Here is a 19342-nt window from a genome sequence, read left to right as displayed (position 1 = left end):
GATCTTTACAGAATACAAGCTACCTATAAAATAGTTAATGCAAAGAGTGGGTGTTTCTTCTTTCAACATAGCCTTACTCAAAGAAATTTGTCAAGTCTGCAAGATTAGGGCAAAATGAAAGAAATTCTGCCTTTAAAATCTAAACCTGTATTGTTGTTTCACCAAGTCCTCACAGTATGCTAATATTCCTAATATTTTGTTTAAAATTTTGTATTCCCTTTTCTCTCCACATTTTGCATTGAGCTGAGCAGCCTTTTTTTTGGCCATGCCTGTGGCATGTGGACATGGTCAGTGATTGAACTCACGCCACAGCAGCAACTCAAGCCACAGCAGTGACAATGCTGGATTCTTAATCTGCTGAGCCATCAGGTAATTCCTAAACTCCCTTTCCATTCATTCTATATTCTGCATAACTTCCTGCATTTGTTTTTGATCTGAGTGTCCACAAAACAGGTACCGAAATCCTACAGAGAAGACCTTGTGGTCTGAGTACTGACCAAGATGTGGCCAGCTTGGTGTGTTCTCAGAGGCTCCCAAACTGCCACTAGGACTGTTTTCTGTTGGTTCAGAGAGTAAGCTGTGGGGAAGCTTGGATGCTCCATCCAGAACCCTCTTCAGGGAATAATTCACTGTCCCAGATCTGGAAGTGCTGTCAGGAGATGGCCTCCAGCTCTCAGCTCCCTCCAGTTCTGCCTGACCTGCCGAGAGCTGCCTCACCTGGGGTTATGTCCTTCCTGGAGCCCACATCCACCCACTGATAATGGTCTGGCCATCTTGCCCCAAAGGGCACAACTCTGAAAACCACTCCAACCATCCAATTCCCCAAGGGGTTGGCTGAGGTCAGAGCTGTGGTGAGTCCTCAGGGCCTGAGGCCACTGGGTCTCCTTAAGGAAGCATCAGAAGTCACATCGGACAATATCGCCATTTCCTTCAATGAGAGTTTTTCAAGAGCCACAATCAGACACTGACAGTTGTCAATAGATGTGACCTTACTGAGGGGAGGAAAGAAATAGAGATCTTCCTGCTTAGGCTAAAAGTGAACTCAGGAATTCCCATTGTGGCTCATTGGGTTAAGAACCCAACATAGTGTCTGTGAGAATGCAGGTTTGATTCCTGGCCTTACTCAGTGGGTGAAGGATCCAGTGTTACCACAAGCTGCAGTGTAGGTCACACACACGGCTTGGATCTGGCATTGCTGTGGCGACAGCATGGGCCAGCAGCTGCAGCCCTGATTCAACCTCTAGCCTGGGAATTTCCATATGCCATGGGTGTGGCCATAAAAAAACAAATAAATAAATTTTTGAAAAAGTTAACCCAGGGAATTGCCATTGTGGCACAGCAGAAACGAATCCAACTAGTATCCCTGAGGATGTGGGTTCAATCCCTGACCTCGCTCAGTGGGTTAAGTATCCAGCATTGCCATGAGCTGTGGTGTAGGTGGCAGACTCTGCTCAGATCCCAAGTTGCAGTGGTTGTGGCATAGGCTGGTAGCAGTAGCTCCGATTTGACCCCTAGCCTGGGAACCTCCATATGCTGCTGGTGTGGCCCTACAAAGAAAAAAAGTAAAAGTTAACTGAGGACCCAGGGTATCTGTGTGGACTCCTCTCCAAGACAAATGTGGCTTTCTGCACTGACCTAGGGAGGGGGAGAGTCTGACCCAAGCCTCCTGGGACAACTGCAATGGCCAGACTGCCAACACTAGTAGTTTAAAAACAAGGACCTTTCTTATTTTTAAATTTCTCCAGTTTAAGTACTGCTCTTTTTTTTTTTCCTACATTCTATTCCATTTCTTTTGTTTTTTAAAAAATTTTCATCAGAATATAGTTGACTTACAAAGTTGTGTTAATTTCAGGCATAACTACTGCTCTTCACTGGTAAAACAAAATAGAATTCTAAGTGGATCAGATTCAAGTGTCTTCTGACTCAAGTGCAGCCTGCTAGGCAAAAAGACAGCAGTGACACTGTTTCCATGCAGTTTAATCTTTTTTAAAAGCAAAACCCCCATTCTTTCTATGCTAGGCTAGAAGCTAAACCAAACAATTACACTGCTTATGTCAGAGTCAGTGTGCACCCAGGCAGATCGTCCTTGAGGAGTTGTGTAAGGGAAAAGGTGACGTTCTGCTGGGACAGATACAAATGTCACTGTGGAGTCAGTGACAGTCAGGAAGAGATGGCCGAGCACAGAGCCTAAGGCTCTGACCTAACCTTTCTCTAACCACCACCTCAAGGCTCATTGTAAGGTAATTATTTAACATCGATCCTTCAGCCACACCCTCCTACTTAAAACCAAAAAAAGGCCAAACCAGTCTATCAGAGAGCCTAGAGGATCTAATAACCTCATCTAACAATAGAGGAAGTTATAACACCAAAGTATTAAGACCAATGCATGTTTCTCAAAGTGTCCCTAAAAGGTAATGTTGGAGTCACACAACGCCTAGCAAAAATCATGTGAGGAAACAGTGTCTATTAAACATTTTCTACTTGTATAAATAAGCCCTACCACTCTTATTAAGGCCACTTAAAAGACATCAATATCAAAGAGGTTATTTAAGTGACAGTATACAGCAGGAAAAAAGTTATTTATTAAAAAATTTTTTATTATAGTTGATTTACAATGTCTGTCAATTTCTGCTATGTATAGCAAAGTAACCTAGTCATATATATGTATGTGTGTGTATATATATATGTATATATATTATTTTTCTCATAAAAATTATTTAGAAACAAGAATTAACTTTGGCAGGGTAGAGGAACCATCTTCTTTGACATGCTGGCTATATTAGAGTTGGACTCTTTACTAAAGATAATAATAACAACAACCACAATAATGAGTTAATTTGTATTGAGTGCCAGGCATTGTCAAAAAATGCCTTATGTGTGTCAACTTCTCTAACCCTCATACTAAAGGTATGACCGTAGGACCTGATTTCCATAACTCTGGTGCCTAGGCACAACTCTTTCATTACCCTGAAGCCTTCAGAAAAAGTGGAGTGAGTAAAACTGGAAATAAGAGCAAAGAAGTTCATGCATAAAGTGATGTTAAACCTAAGCCTTTGACTGTCAGGGGCTGGGCAGCAGGGCGGGGGTTTCCACTCAGGTCCACACCTTCAAAGGTCAGCGGGTCAGGAAATACACTGCAGTGTGCACCTCCCTACTTTTCACATAGATAAAGCTAAAAGTACCAGGCCAAATTGTTCAGTTTGAAGGAGTTTAAATGGCTCTGAATCCCCTTCAACATCCTTTCCTCAGTGACACGCCTTTTCCTTCCTGTGTCTAGGGCCTCTCTACTTTCCTGAACCACCCTGCTTCTCAGTCCCATTGCTTCCTGGCAATGGAGCAAGTTCTGAATCCATGAGCAGGCTGTGGCAGGAGTCCCTGACAGGGAAAATCTGGAAGAAAGCATTTGAATCAAAATCACTTACACTCTGAAACTCAGTCATACTAATCTATTATTTTTTTCACGCTCTTTGCACACTGTGTAGATCTCCTTCTAATAGACTGTCATGGACCCCACATAGGAGAGAATCAGAGATGATTTCTACCTGCTGCCTCTGCCCTCTGTTCTTCCCTCTCATCCCCCTGTCTCATCTGCCCTCCAAAGGCATTTTTCCCAGCCCTTGTCCCTATCCTAGGGCTCCTGGAGTAAGAGGGGGAGTAGGTAGGGCAGATGGGATGGAGCTGGGTCCCAGTTACAGGCAGATATCCCCGGGACACTCAGCTGTCTAGGAGCTCCCTCCAAGAGCATGGACATCAACCATGATTGAGAAATGGGGGAAACCAGTTAACTTGACTGCCTAGATCCTGACAGTCTAGATTACTAACCAAATGAGAAAAAAAATAAACTAAAAACTGTTGCAGCTATTGAAAAGCAATATATGACACTAATAGTTATAAATGCCACAGAGCCTGAGAGTTATTATTGCCTTATTAGACATCTGAAATCAGTGTAACATATGCAACTAAAGAGCAAACAAACTGATTCTTTGTGTCATGTCAACAAATACTCATCCGCCATATTAGTAGCTTATGGTCATACCATGCACACCAGTTTGCATGGTTTCTCAGTCATGCAGCACCAGCTGCCTGATCCCAATGGAGAAACAGTGAGAAATGAGAAGAGGGAGAATAGACGGCAGAACTGGAAAAAAACCCTGGATATCATCTTGTTCAAGCTCCTCATTGGAAGGCTGGTGTCACTGAGAGCTGGTAGCTGACCTGTCCAAGATCACACAGAGAATAAGGGACACTGCCAGGACTAGGCCACGCCAACCTTATTCCTGGGCTCTCGTGCTTATACCACAGAGATTTTGTTCAGTGACTGGATAGGGAGCTGATGACCTTGAATGGTGACTCAGAGCCTGTGCCAGCTGCAGGGGATGGAGCCCCATCAGGGGCAATGTCTGAAGCAGCCCCAGGAATTCTCTCCTTGGTGCCTTGAGAGGATAGAAGCCTCTAATAGCAAGTGTCCATCAGATAATATGCCGTTATTGTAGAAATGGGAAGTCTTAAGGGTTGGGGCTCACATACCAGGGAATGCACAAACTTAAGAGCTACATTTTGAGAAAATCCTTTGCATCACGCCTTGTTGTAACTGCTAAGGGCTGGGCTGGGGATAATCTAAATCCCAAAATATTAGTGGTCAATTAGTAATCCAAGGGACTTCTTCCAGAAATAAAACTTAATCCTTTAATTACACTTTTTATTTCTTAATTTCCTCCCACAGTAACCTATGCAAATATGGACTTGGTTTCCAAAAAGAAAAGACTCGTGTGTTCTTTCAGGGTGCATACTCTTGAGTCACTGGAAAAATCAACAACCAAGGTGGGTATGAACTCTGTTTCCCTTTTTCTCAAATCACAGCTATAAATCTCTTTCTCTTAAGTTTATGAAAATTTAATAATTTTTATTTAATTACTTCAGCTTGTTAATTTCCATTTCAAAGGTACCTAACTTGAATGTGTGGATATAAAACTTGACTTTTTAAAAGTTTTGGGGAAAGAGGGCTATTTTAAGAAGTAAGGGAGAATTCTGTAAAAGGTCTCACACAAAGCCACAGTCACCATCCCTGAGGATGTGAAGGCTAACATCTTATAAATTGGCCACAATTAATTTATTGACTGAATTTTTAAAAATGACTGTGGGCTTCCAGGTACCTAGTTCCTTCCTAAGTCAAGAGGAAGATACATTTAAAAAGCTACTCAAAAATCTAAAATGTGGCACAAATGAACCTATCTATAGAACAGAAACAGACCCACAGACATAGAGAACAGACTTGTGGTTCCCAAGGTGAGGGGGGAGGGGAGTGGGATGGACTCGGAGTTTGGGGTTAGTAGATGCAAAACCATTACATTTAGAATGGATAAGCAATGAGGTGCTGCTGTATAGCACAGGGAACTATATACAATTTCTTGTAATAGAACATGATGGAAGGTAATATGAGAAAAAGAGTGTGTAAATATGTATGACTGGGTCACTTTGCTGTACAGCAGAAAATGACACAACATTGTAAATTAACTATACTTTAATAAAACATTTTTTAAAAATGCTACTCAAAGTGATGACAAAGGTGCCAGGACAACCTTCACAAGGGTACAGAACCCCTGATCATCTTTCCAGGGTGCCTAGGATGGGCTCTTGATCTTTTCTGGGGTGGGGGCCAGATTTTCTGGGATCCCTTCTATTGCTCACCTGGAGCTCACCCTGCACCCAGAGTCATGCCATCCCATGGCCTGGTGCTGGAGCTGGAGAGGAGCCAGTGAGTCAAGGAAGGGACCCAGCTCACCCAGCAATCTCAGAGGACCTTCTGACTACTTTCCTACCAGAGGAAGACAGGGCAACAATGCCCAAACCAGCCTCCAGGCCAGAGTACACATAGTAATAATGGAACATTCTCTTCCAATATCATTTTTGCATAAAAAAATTAAAAGGAAGAGGAAAAAAAACCATCATCTGAATTTAATGTAACCATAGATGGCAAAGGAATAAAAAAAGGTCTAGCCAAATTATTGCTTTTATCTTGCTACTGACTTCAATATGTAGCTGGGGAAAAAAAATATTTGTGGAAAAGGATTAAGTAATTTTCAGTCTGAATTTTTGGTCCATTGGGTATACCACCATAATAGGTTTCTTAGCATTAATAAAAAGGATTTTGAATCATTTTTATTTCAGCCTGGGTATTAAATCTGTGCATCTTCTGTCTAGCTCACAACAAGAGAAGGTGTTCAATACTGACTGATGTTAACTGACTAGTGTGAGGGAAAACAAGGGTCACAGAAATTAATTCTGGTTTAAACCGGAAGCTATCATAATTTCAGAAAAAGAAGCACAGACTAGACAAGTCATATAATCAAATTGCCCTAAATCTTGACTACATCTCTTGAAACTGAATACAGTAAGCTGAGAAATCCTACAAATGACCCATTGTTGATGTGGAGCTTGCATGCATAAACCTTCATAGCTTATTAATGTCATAAAATATATTATGCTAATACCTGGAAGTCTATACTATAAAATTTTAAATATTTCAAAATATTAGGAAATACAGCTATTAAAGTAATGGAGGTAATGGCTTGCATCCAGGAAAAAAGACAATATGGTACAACAAGCACCAGCGTGTGAGTCAAAAGAGGTAAATTTTAGCACTAGCTGATGACCTCACTCAGGGTACTTAATGTAGCCAAGACAGTTCCTTAATTTATAATGTGAAAGGATGAAACCAGGTTAAGTTCTTTGCACCAAACTTCTCTGCTTCAACCTTAATCCACAATATAACTTCTAAATTACATTGGCCTATAGAGAGTCAACTTTATCATTTGTCGACACTTACAATGTTCTCAAGAAGCCCTACTTCCTTCGAAAGAACTCAAATATTTTTCACAGCTACCTTGACTATTATAACATGTTCAAGAACATATTATGATGATTAAGCACTTAAAAACAACTCTAACCCATAAAGATAATTTTGCTGGAGTTAGATTATTCAGTTTCAGGGCAAGTTGACGTTAAACTTCTTAAATGTAATTTATGAATTATTGCCCCTTGTATTCAAAGCTGCCTTTCACATATATGATATACCCTGGCAATCAACAAATAAAGATTAATTGGAAAGCTAAGAGATTCTAAAAATGACCCATTTTTGGAAAATTAGAAAGATCCAATTACAGACAAATGACTCAGAATGAAGTAACCTTCATTTCTAGGGTTTAGGAGCATACAGACAACAGCAACTACTCTCAACAAGTGTTTGCATCCAAATGAAACTTTAGGAGTTCCCACTGTGATGTAGTGAGTTAAGATTCTGACTGCAGCAGCTTGAGTCACTGTGGGGCAGTAGCTTAAAGGATCCAGCATAGCTCTCAGCTGCAGCTTGGATTCAATTCCTGGCCTAGGAACTTACATATGCCATGGGTGTGGCCATAAAAATAATAAATGAAACTTTAAATCACCCCAAGAAAAGTGAGTTGAGAATGAAGGACAAAGTTTTCTCTGCTAAGCTTGATGAAAGTTGTTGCCTTAAGAATCAGGCTGTTACACTATCATCAGACATTATATATATATAATACATGAACTCACCAAAGAATAGAATTCAATGCTGCCTACTTATTTCCTGGATATTTCCCTCTCATGAAAAAAATATTTATTACCCTTGGAAGCCAGGCCTCTTTTGGCAAATCACACGAGAGGTGAATATGAACATATTCTCTGTACACACATTTTTAGAAGTTCAATCTATAAACTAAATGCAAATATATAAATTTACCTCAAGTTATTTTTCTATTTGATTAACATTAAAAGGTTTCCATTTGATAGGCAGAAAAGTCTAAACTTGTACTAGGAGCATAAATGTAAGAGTTAATAGATCTCTCCAAAGAAAAACAAAAAGCAAACATATATTTTAGCTAGAAAAACATCAGAAGATACGTCATTCTGAATGATATGTAATGATCAAATTTAAATTCATGTCTCTAGAACTATGCAAAAACATGTCTTGAACATTTTAGCCCAAATATTGGTTCAAAAATATTTCATGTTTTAATATTTAATTTGATTCAGATGGATCTCTTATTTTGGGTCTATAAAAGTGGAAAAAGCTGCAGGCTTTTTCTGGTTCAACAGCGCAAAAGCATATTATTCCTGGTAAGAATATTATATTTACACATTCACGGGAATGACAAAGACAGAAGGATTTAGAACAATTTGCAAAAGAGCTTGTCACTGATTGGGGTTTTGCCTGCCCCTCCACCCCTTAACTGCAAAGCGTGATATTTCTTACCTTCACATTTTTGTGACACTTCATTAAATTTGTGTCCAGCAGGGCATTTGCATTCAAAAGACCCAACAGTATTAATGCAATTTCCTCCTTGACAGAGCCCAGGGATGGCCTGGCATTCATCCACATCTGTCAGATTTTAGAAGCAACAGAAAGAGAGAGAGAGATTCATATAAAATTCATTGCAGACAAAAATGTGACAGTTTGTCTACACTTATAGTATCACACTAATCCAAATGAGTTATTATCTATCACAATGTTTGAAACATGATGAGAGAAACTGTTTTTCACAATTACATGATGCAAAATAAATTACTGAGTAACACAACTTGGTCAATAATGTGCTATTAGAAGTCAAAAGCATTATTTTCCCACCTTTCATCTTCCCTCATGCAGAGGGGAATGTTGGTATTAGCTTTTGTGAGTTTTCTTATGCATACTGCAAAGTACAAGGATACTATGATAAAAAGACTGACAGTAATAACCAGAGGTATTCAAGAAAGGCTTAGAATCAAAACACCACACAATTCTATAATAACACTGTCTTTAAGACTTGTATTGAGTGATTCAGTTCAAACAGAATTTACTTGAATGAGATCACTCAGACTACATGAGGCAGCTAATGTTTTTATACAAATGAAATGGAAAATGTTCACTGTACGTTCTGGAGAATTGTCTTGCACAATAAAAGTTAAACAACCTAGGAAATTAGGCCAAAAAGGGAGAGCAAAGCAGCTGCCAGAGAGAACTTTTTTAAAGGTAAGTCGGATCACGCCCCATCTCAGCTAAACACTCAAGTCCATGCTAAGTCCTGGAAGAGTTTACCTGACCCCTCTACTCTCTGTTTTGGTATAAAAACATCACTGTTTTAAATGGAATGTCCTGGCTCAAAGTGAAATGAATGACAATATGTGAGTATAATTAGATTATGTTTTATGGCTAACCTCTATTTTGTCTCACACCAGAATTTTCCATTCCTGATATGTTGACTATGTTCATTAAAATGTTATCTGAAATTTAAAATGGACATAGAAGCCAAACTAGATAGTCTTGCCAAACACAAATTTTGACCAAAAGGAAATATCTATGAGGGTACTTCTCTGCTGGCCATACATTCTAAGGCTGAAGACAGAAGCTCCTTTCTGAACCCAGTGCCCAGAGTCCCTCACATCTGGCCTAAGGGGTAAAAACACCAGCAAGGAGATAGTGCCCCAAGCTGATAAGACTCTCTATGGGAAAAAAAAAAAAAAAAAAAAAACATGAAGAATTTCATTCTCAAAGTGGCAATATAACTGCCATTTTGATTCCATGGGCTTTCATAGATTTTCTTTTTATGAAAAACTTTTTTCTTCCCTTGGATGTTGAATAGCAGAGTCAGGAAGGAAAAAAAGAAAATGCTGGAAAAGTCCCAATTATAGGAAATGAACATCAAAGCTAAAGAGGATCAGCTCTTCCCTCTCCCTCTTCAATCTTTTCCAAAGCATTTCTTTTTCCATCTCATTCTCTGAGCACCTCAGCCTTTGACTAGGGTTCATGGATGGGGAGTGGGACACATAATCTGGCTTTCTGAGCACTGTCAGTGAGTTCATGGGTATTAGCTAACTTCAGAACACCAAGGCCAAGAATTTTTTTCAAAACCCCCTAAGACTTTCTTAAGGATGAGAAAAATAAGAAGGCACCAGGGAAAAGGGGGAACTAAACTTACTCTTTTTTTACTGAAATCATACCATCTACCCTTTGTAATTCTAGGGTTTCAAAGTGACTTTGTGTGGCTGCTAACAGTCAGAAGGATACATTCAAGGGCATACAAGAGAGTTGTCCGTTGTATGGGACTGGGTGGAGGATTGAAGGACAATTTAATGAAGATCCACAGAGATGAGTGATTAAGCTCAAGTTCTATTTCATTGCACAATATCCTTAGAATTAACCTATAGAACAAACCGAACTAGGGATCTGTTTGCCTCAGAAGAGCATATCTTGAATTTTCTGAAAATAGTGCAACTTGCTAAAAAAGCTCTGAAGATGTCTGAAGGAAACAGAGACAGCCTGGGAGCTTTTAGTCCCATCAGTTTAGTGTGGAGCTGCCTCTGTTCACTTCCTCCTATTTCCTGCCAGACATCCAGACAATAAAAGAATTTGTACAGCTGGAAGAACAGGAGGAAAAGCCAAAAACAGAGTCAGGGCTTCTATGGGAGGCAGGAGAAGAAGCAAGCGGGTGACATCTGGGGATATTTAAAACCATGAAACAAATCCTAATTTATTTCTGACTTGTTAAAAAAAAAGCATAATGTAGTATGTAAAATGGAGAGAGTAACAATTTTCTTCAGGTCAACTAAGAACAACCCATGAGACAGAGAGAGGAACTCCAACAATTTCAAATGAAGGGAAAATAAATTAAGAAAAACAAACTACCTTGTGCACAAATTTTGCTGTGTGTTTATACACAGCACTGCTATAATGTACGGTCTTGCTGTAAACAGAATCACACCATCCCCGGGAAGCACTTCTGGGGTCAGAGGGGGGAACTACTGGCAAGGAAAAATCCAGGGGGACCAGCTGCTCTCTCTTGAGCCATGCTCCTAATGCCTGAGTTGGATATCATGCCGTCAGCGAAATCGTGAAGTTATGCCTCTGACACTGCTTTTCCATTCTCTCCAACTTCACTGGAGAGTGGCTCTCCAGAACAAATAAGATGAATCCATTAATAACTCCATCAGCCCGGGGTTTACCTTGACAAGCTCCTGTGCGGATATTTGGAATGAAGCCTCGGCGACACGGGTGGGGCTGGGCAGGGCACATCTCACAGGGGTGGCCCCAGGCGCGTCCGACCGTGGCACAGCAGAGCGTTTTTGTGCAGACGATCCCGCTGAGCTGTCCCTGGCACATCTGGTTGCTGACCACAGTGAAACATGGACCTGTCCTATAATCTGAAAAATACAGAAGGAGAATTCCATGAAAGTCCAGAAAATCAGGAACCATCACGCAGAACAGCAGAGCCCATCTTGCTGCACTCCAGGCTGGGAAATGGTCTCCAGGGATAGAACTCCCTTGACCCCATCACTGACTCTTTGTGAAGATTCAAGCAGACCATTCCACCTCTGAACCCATTTACTTCACCCACAAAATGAGGATGAAAAAACACCAGTTCCTATCTACTGTGAAGATGCAGCTCTGATGATCAGATGAGCTAATGGCAAATACAACTGTGATATGCTATGCAAACATCAGCTAATGATATTATTTAGACATTCATTCACATAAGAATATGTATCAGTGACTAATATGAATCAGTCCCTATGCTTGATATAGATGCTTTAGTGATTAGAAGAGGCCAAATCTCTGCCTTCGCAGAGCCTATAGTCTATGATTTAGGTAGGAGAAAGCAAAGAATTTCAAAACTTGCAATGAGGCAAATTGTGGCACCTTCTTACCCGGAGCTTCCTAACAAAAAGAAAATGGTTACCTGTTTCTTTTGGATTGAGTCCATCTTATTTCAAATACAAAAAAACAAGCAAACCAGGGGGGGGAAAAAAAACCCACCTTATTCAAAACAAAAAATAACCACCAAAAAAGTCAGCAATGGAAGAGACAGCAGATATTTAATTTAAAGAGTGAGAGCACTGATCTGAAATCATTGTACCCCTTGAGCAAAAGGATCATCTTAAAGCAAACAAAGATAAGCTAAGACGAAGGGAGAATTTCCAAGTCACCTCATCCAATACAAAATCAGTCTCTCTCTCTTCTCACTCTCCACCCCCAAAGGGAGAAAGTCAATCTAGATCAGCAGCCAGCAAACAAGAAAGATTAAGATGTAGTGAGCTCAGAGGACTAAAGCCATGCTGTCCCCAGCCTCCCTGTGAGGGAAACCAGGTCCATAATCACCGTTTCTGTTCTACTGTGGACTTGACAGATAAGGTAGGCTGGGCTGTGGCAAGACTTATGGGCTTCCATCCACTACCCAACACTGCATGCTTCCTCACGCCATTCCTGGAAGTGCATGGATGGAGGCTTTCCTATGAGAGGGCAGATGGACTAAATGATCCTGGTAAGTTCCTTTCACCACTGAATTCCGCAGGTTTAGGAAAATCACTGTGTGTGCTAATGAAACCACTGGGTCATATTCATGTTCTTTCTTTCTCTAAGTAGCTCGTGGGACACAATATGCCATTTACTAAGGACAGCTCTTTAATACAGGACCGATAAGAGTGAACAAGCTAAACCATAACAACATTTGGACAACAGCTGACTCTTACCAGTTAGCATCCCTCTATCCTGGGTATTCTCTCCTCATTTTTCTCTGTTGCAGTTATGAACTCATCTGCTCCCCATCCCTAAATGTTCTTCCTCACTCTCCCTTATCTCCCTTCCAGGTGGCTGGAATGAGCCACCTGTGGTCAATAGCACTGCTCTAGTGCCCATGCTTGAGGATGAGCCTTCTAAAAAAATTCCTACAACAAAGCTTCACCTGGTCAAGTACAGACAGAAACCAGACCCAAATTATGGCAGCATTTGAGCCGTGGACAAAGTAACCAAAACGTCAACTCCTCATCTCCACAGCTCCCTCTCTCCATGCCAGAAGTGTGCTATGTGTATCAGTGATGGCAATATATTAATTTTAATTTAAAAATTAATTTCAATTTAAAAATTAAATTAAAAATCTTAATATTAATTTTAATTTGTATCATTAAAAAATACAAACATACCAGACTCATGATTTCACAGATATGTTTGCTATGATAAGAAAGAATTTTAAAAAACCTTTTAATTCAATTTAAAGAAGAAAATTAAGTAAATACTAGTACCGGATACCAAAACAGGGCAAAAATTGTGTAAATTGGTGCATAAATCCCACCAGAGTTATCATTCCAGAAAACTAACCTTAGTGCTGCCCTTGAGTCTGGAAATGCTCTGGCCCACCTTCCCAGTCCTATCTCCTTACACATCCTCAGTTTATTATCATCTTTTTACTTCATTTCTGCATTTTTTGACCTGATTATTTGTTACTTCTAGATTGTCAAATTCTAAGTATATTTTAATATTCTTCATAATATGACAGATCTATTCCAAATCTGTTATTGTCTTTCATAGATAGTGAATTCAAACAAGAAAACAAATGCTTAAATGCTTGAGCTGTCGAAAAAAATCCCTGTCCTCGGTTCATTCTGTCAATAAAGAAAATGTCACTCAGCAACATGGCAGTGGGCAACAAAATTGTTCCTGATTACCTCAACTGCCTGGACAAAGGTGAATGCTGAAGTCATCCTCCCTTTCTTCAGCTCAGTTCTTCCAAATAGTACTTAGAGGCATTTAATAACTACTCCTCTGATAGACAGTACCTCTCTTATTTATTTTTTTTATTTTTATTATTTTGCTTTTTAGGGCCACACCCGTGGCATATGGAGGTTCCCAGGCTAGGGGTCAAATCAGAGCTACAGCTGCCGGCTTATGCCACAGCCACAGCAATGCAGGATCTGAGCCGAATCTGCGACCTACACCATAGCTCATGGGAATGCCAGATCCTTAACCCACTGGGTGAGGCCGGGGATCAAACCTGTAACCTCGTGGTTCCTAGTCATCTGCTGCGCCATGACGAGAACTCTTTTAAATTACAATATTTTATATAGTTCTCTGATTCTAAAATAATTATTTCGGACACTTAGGAAAAGGAAGTAACATAAATAAGGAAATAAAAATCACACATAATTGTACCTAAACATTTGATATCATATTAATTATATTATCTTACATAACTTATACATGTGTGTTTTTATTTTGTGTCACAAAATAGAAATTATGCCAAATATACAATTTTGAATCCTGCTGGGATTTTTTTGTTTTGTTTTGTTTTGTTTGTTTTTTGCTGTTTAGGGCTGCACTTGAGACATATGCAAGTTCCCTGGCTAGGGGTCAAAATGCAGCTACAGCTGCCAGCCTACACCACAGCCACATCTGAGCCACATCTGCAACCTACACCACAGCTCATGGCAACGCCAGATCCTTAACCCACTGAGCAAGGCCAGGGATCAAATCCGCATCCTCATGGACTCTAGCCAGATTTGTAACCTGCTGAGCCACAATGGGAACTCCCTGTGCTTTGTTTTTTTTTTTAACTTAACTTTTATTTTATATTGGAGTACAGTTGATTTACCATATTGTTTTTAGCTTCAGGTGTTGAGCAAAGTGATTCAGTTATACATGTACATATGTCCATTTTTTTTCAGATTTTTTTCCCCCATATAAGACATTACAGGATATTGAGAATCCTGCTGTTTTGGGGTGTGGTTTTTTTTGTTTGTTTTTTTGTTATTGTCTTTTGTCTTTATAGGGCCGCACCCGTGGCATGGAGGTTCTCAGGCTAGTGTCTAATCGGAGCTGGCCTACGTCACAGCCACAGCAAGGCCAGTTCTGAGCCGCATCTGTGACCTACACCACAGGTCACAACAATGCCGGATCCTTAACCCACTGAGCGAGGCCAGGGATCAAACCCGCATCCTCATGGATAATAGGCGGATTCGTTTCCACTGCACCATGACAGGAACTCTGAGAATCCTGCTGTTTTTTCACTTAACTTTGTCAAAAGCATTTTCCCATGTAAATACTATTCCAAAATGTGACTTTAACTGCTGCATAATTTTTCATTAAGCTATAACATAATTTATTCAATAATTTGCATACCGTATTTCATTTAATTTGCTTCCAATTCCTCATTACTACACACAGCATTAAGTGTACATCACTGCTGAATTCTTTAGGGATGAAAATGTTTAATCTTATGCAACAGCTGTCAAGATTTTTATGACTATACGTATCTTATTTTTGAGACTGGAAAGATCACAGCAACATAATCTTTTATTGAAAAAAACACAAAACCTTCCATGTTAGGTAACAGGGAAGGATATTTAGGTTTACTTCCTGTTTTCCTCTCTGAATGAGACAAATGCAAATACACTAATCATACAGGGGCATGTTCGTATGCCATTTTTCAATCTTTAAAAAACATAATGGAGCATGAATTTTAATTTATAGTTCTCTCTTCAACACCACTTGGATTTATTTTTCCTCTTCATTTTGCCAAGATACTCTTCAGAATCATCTTATAAATGAGGACTGCAAAGATTTAGGGTAGATGCAAATACAGTGTTTTGTGAGTGATACCAGCAAAATCAAGGCACACTAGAAAATGCTAGGAAAATCTGAGTCAGTCCTGTCTCACACTGGTTCATGACATGAATTCCTCACTGGAAGGTTTTCATCAAAAGAAAAATAACCCTTAAGACTTTTCCAGGGTCAAAACTTTTTGCCCTCATTTCAATATGAAACACATGGAATAGAAAGAGCATTTGTTAATTCTGACGATATTCATTAGGCATCTCTAAAGCCAATAGGGAATTCATCTTTATTAAATATACTGTTTGGCAAATAGTTTTGAGTATGTATAACAGAATCTACAGACTTAACACATTTCCACACTAGATCCTTATCAGTGCAGACAAGGAGAAGAACCGGTTCATTTGACAGTGTGGCTTAGTATATGGACATAACTGTATTTGTAGAGTCAAACTTTCAACAAAAATGGCTGATTGCAGAGGGAGAGGCATAATCTGGCTGAAACAGAATTGGATCTAAAAATCTTTTGGAAGGTAAATGCTGTATTAACGTGGTTTTCAAATGTCATTTCGATTTGGCAGCATGTGCTTTTTGTCCTGTGCTTCATTTATACTGCCAAAGTTATGCTGTTTTTAGTCCAATACTCTAACCACAGAAAAAAAATCTGCCCACACTCCCAATTCCTCACTAATAATCCAATTATTTACAATTATTCCCATAGCACTTATGTGATATGAGGCTAAATTTACATACTCTTTTTTTCAGAGAGTCCAAGCTCTAGACAGGGAATGTGCCTAATCCAATGTGTGGATAATGTCTGACTCATTCCCTCCATGTAAATTATTATTTCTAATGCAAACAAAATATAGCATTAAAAATACTTTCTGTTCGCAAATTGCTCTACAATCACTTCCTTATAAGACCTCCGTGAACTAAGGCAATAGGCCAAGACTTTCTAAAATTAAAATACAATTTTAATTGTTTTTAACTGGCCTACTCTAGTATGGCGAATTCATGGGAAATTCTGCCTTTGCATGTTCCCATTATGAGTGGTTAGTCTCAAGGATTGTTCCTCAGTCCCAAAAGACTTGGCCTCAAAGCTTGGGATCTAACCCATGTACATCTGCCACCTTCGACCCTCAGCCCCTTCCCAGATCTGCAGCTCAGGATGCTGTGTCCTACGGTTTTACTTCACTTGCATTTGTAATCAGACTTTGCCCTGAAGCAAATGCATCATTCACAGAAAAAGAATATCCTGTGGTACAATGAATTCTTGTCACTAAACCACAAACTGCAGGGAAGGCGCAAGGATATAATTTGGGGCACTAGGCTCCAATTATTATAAATCCATCTTTTCATAAAAATTACAAACAAGAGAGTGAGATACCAATCTATCCATGACAGAGAGGGTCACAGCATGCTTTTTCCTTCCAGGTAGTTTGGTCTGGGTCACATTAGGCTCCTAGTGAGTGGGATTTCAATATGACCTTCTAAGGGAAGAGTTCAGAGAACTTTGAGTCTGAGGGAAATTAAAGCAAAGAAGTTCCATGATCATAATCAGTCTCCTAATTGCTGCTATTGCTTCTTACACCATTCATTCTTAACCTTAGGACATGACTAAATCACCTGGGCATGTGTTGTAAAATATTGATGCCTGGGCCTCACCCATGCCCTCCCCCATGGAACGTGATTCAGTAGGTGTGGTGCAGAAACAGGGCACCTATATTTGTAGAAACCTCCCAAAGTGATTTTGCAAAGTGTATGCAAGATAGCTGACAACTTACCTAAAAGTTTAACCTTAGAAATGTGAGACAGCCTGTAAACTGAGATGATCACTCTCAATTAGCATAACTCAGTATCTCTCAACCAGGACCGATGTTTTAATCACAACAAAGTAGTATTCATTTCCACAGTGTTGATTATGAGGCACTTAATTGTACTGACCACAAACTCATGAAACCAAATAATAAGACAAAATTTAAGAAGGCGAATCACCATCTACTCCACTGTCCTAACAGTCAAGGGAATCCCCATTTCCAAGCTCTCCCTTCCCACTGTTACAAAGCTTATTTATATACATGACATCACTCCACTACCATGAACTCCCACTTCCAGCTTCCCTGCCCAGTGTGGAAACTGGCACCTGAGTGAAATTCAAGGGTGATTCTCCAACTAGGATCCAAAAACACATTGATCAAACTGAACATCAGTAATACCAAAAGTTAACTCAATTTCCTCCAGAATTGCACTATCACAGACCATTTTGAAATCCTTCCACACAGCTGTTAATATAACAAAATATAAAGTACTAAACGTTATCTAGGAAGTGTATATCAAAAATAGCCAAACTTTAAATCAAGTCTCCGGACCTAACTTCCAGTCAAAAGGGTATGCATGGATCAAAGAACAAGATAAATACCACCACAAAGAAGCAATCAGAAAACTCAGAATGTGTGATTTTCAAGGCAACTGGCCTGGATTTTGCCAAAAGTAAATGACTGCTCACACACAAAAAAGAAGTTTGATTGATTGATTGATTGATTGATTTTTACTTTTATGGCCACACCTGCAACATATGGAAGTTCCTGGGCCAGGGAGTGAATTTGAGCCACAGCTGCAACCTACAACACAGTTGTGGCAATGTCAGATCCTTTAACTCACTGCACTGGGCTGGTGATCGAATCTGCACTTCTGCAGCAACCTTCTTAACCCATTACACCATGGTGGGAACTCCCAGAGTTATTATTTTAGATTAAAAAGAAATAATAACAAAAACTTAACAAGTCACTGTTTGAAAAATAGACCACTGGAGAAATTTTTTTTTTTTTTGCCTTTTTGCCTTTTTGCCTTTTCTAGGGCCGCTCCCGTGGCATATGGGGTTCCCAGGCTAGGGGTCCATTTGGAGCTGTAGCCGCTGGCCTACACCAGAGCCACCAGGATCCAAGCTGCATCTGAGACTTAGACCACAGCTCATGGCAACGCCGGATCCTTAACCCACTGAGCAAGGCCAGGGATCGAACCTGCAACCTCATGGTTCCTAGTCAGATTCATTAACCACTGTGCCACAGTGGGAACTCCTGGAGAAATTTTCTATGGACTGAATATTACATGATATTGTGGAATTGTTGTTCTCTTAGATGTGATCATGGTATTATGGTTATATACAAGAATGGCCTTACTGTTTAGAGATGAAGTGTCATGATGCATGCAACTTAATTTTCAAATGATTTAGCAAACCAAAAAACTGCAAATATATATAATACACACTAATATATAATTATTGTACATATATAATATATACATATGTAATATATACTCTATATAATTATACAATATATTATACATACAAATTAAATATACATAAAATCATATATAATATATAACTAGAGATAGAAATAAAATGTATATATACATAATATACACATTTATTTATATATACATAGAGAGTATTATGTGTATAAAAGTATAAAAATGTTAACATATTTTATATAGGTAGAAGGTATATGGATATATTTTATATTATTTTTTCAACTTTAACTTAAAACTTTGGCAGGGGCAGGAATTCCTTTCATTTCCCACTTTTACTATATAATAATGCCTTTCACATTTCATTTAAGCTATTTTTTAATGACAATAAAATCTGAATCTAGTTTCCAATACAACATTTCTTTAAAATACTACATGCAAGATTACCTATTGAATATTGTCTACACGATTATTTGAAGAATATGACCTTTTGGCAAATTTTTACTTAACTACATTATGCAAAAAGATTTATCTGAAGCACTGTATCTGAGGCATGGCTTAATTGCACTAATTTGTTAAAAAGCATTTTAGGAATAAAGAATAGGAATAAGCACAAAACTATTCCATGTTACATGTGGAATCTAAAAAAAAGACACAATGAACTTCTTTGCAGAACCGATATTGACTCACAGACTTTGATAAACTTATGGTTTCCAAATA

General features: G+C 39.2%; 1 protein-coding gene across 1 annotated transcript in view; it reads right to left on the bottom strand.

Moving 5' to 3' along the window:
• FBN1 (fibrillin 1) overlaps positions 1 to 19342 on the bottom strand; it is a 258301-nt gene that overhangs the window by 124763 nt on the left and 114196 nt on the right. Inside the window, exons 7-8 of the mRNA XM_047766424.1 lie at positions 10999 to 11196; positions 8273 to 8398 (exon numbers count right to left, since the gene is read on the bottom strand). Of these exons, the coding sequence (XP_047622380.1) occupies positions 8273 to 8398; positions 10999 to 11196 (324 nt within the window). The remainder of the gene's footprint in view (positions 1 to 8272; positions 8399 to 10998; positions 11197 to 19342) is intronic.

This window comes from Phacochoerus africanus, chromosome 2, assembly GCF_016906955.1.
Source record: "Phacochoerus africanus isolate WHEZ1 chromosome 2, ROS_Pafr_v1, whole genome shotgun sequence".
Lineage (NCBI taxonomy): Eukaryota > Metazoa > Chordata > Mammalia > Artiodactyla > Suidae > Phacochoerus > Phacochoerus africanus.
This window is presented reverse-complemented; position numbering and strand designations above follow the sequence as displayed.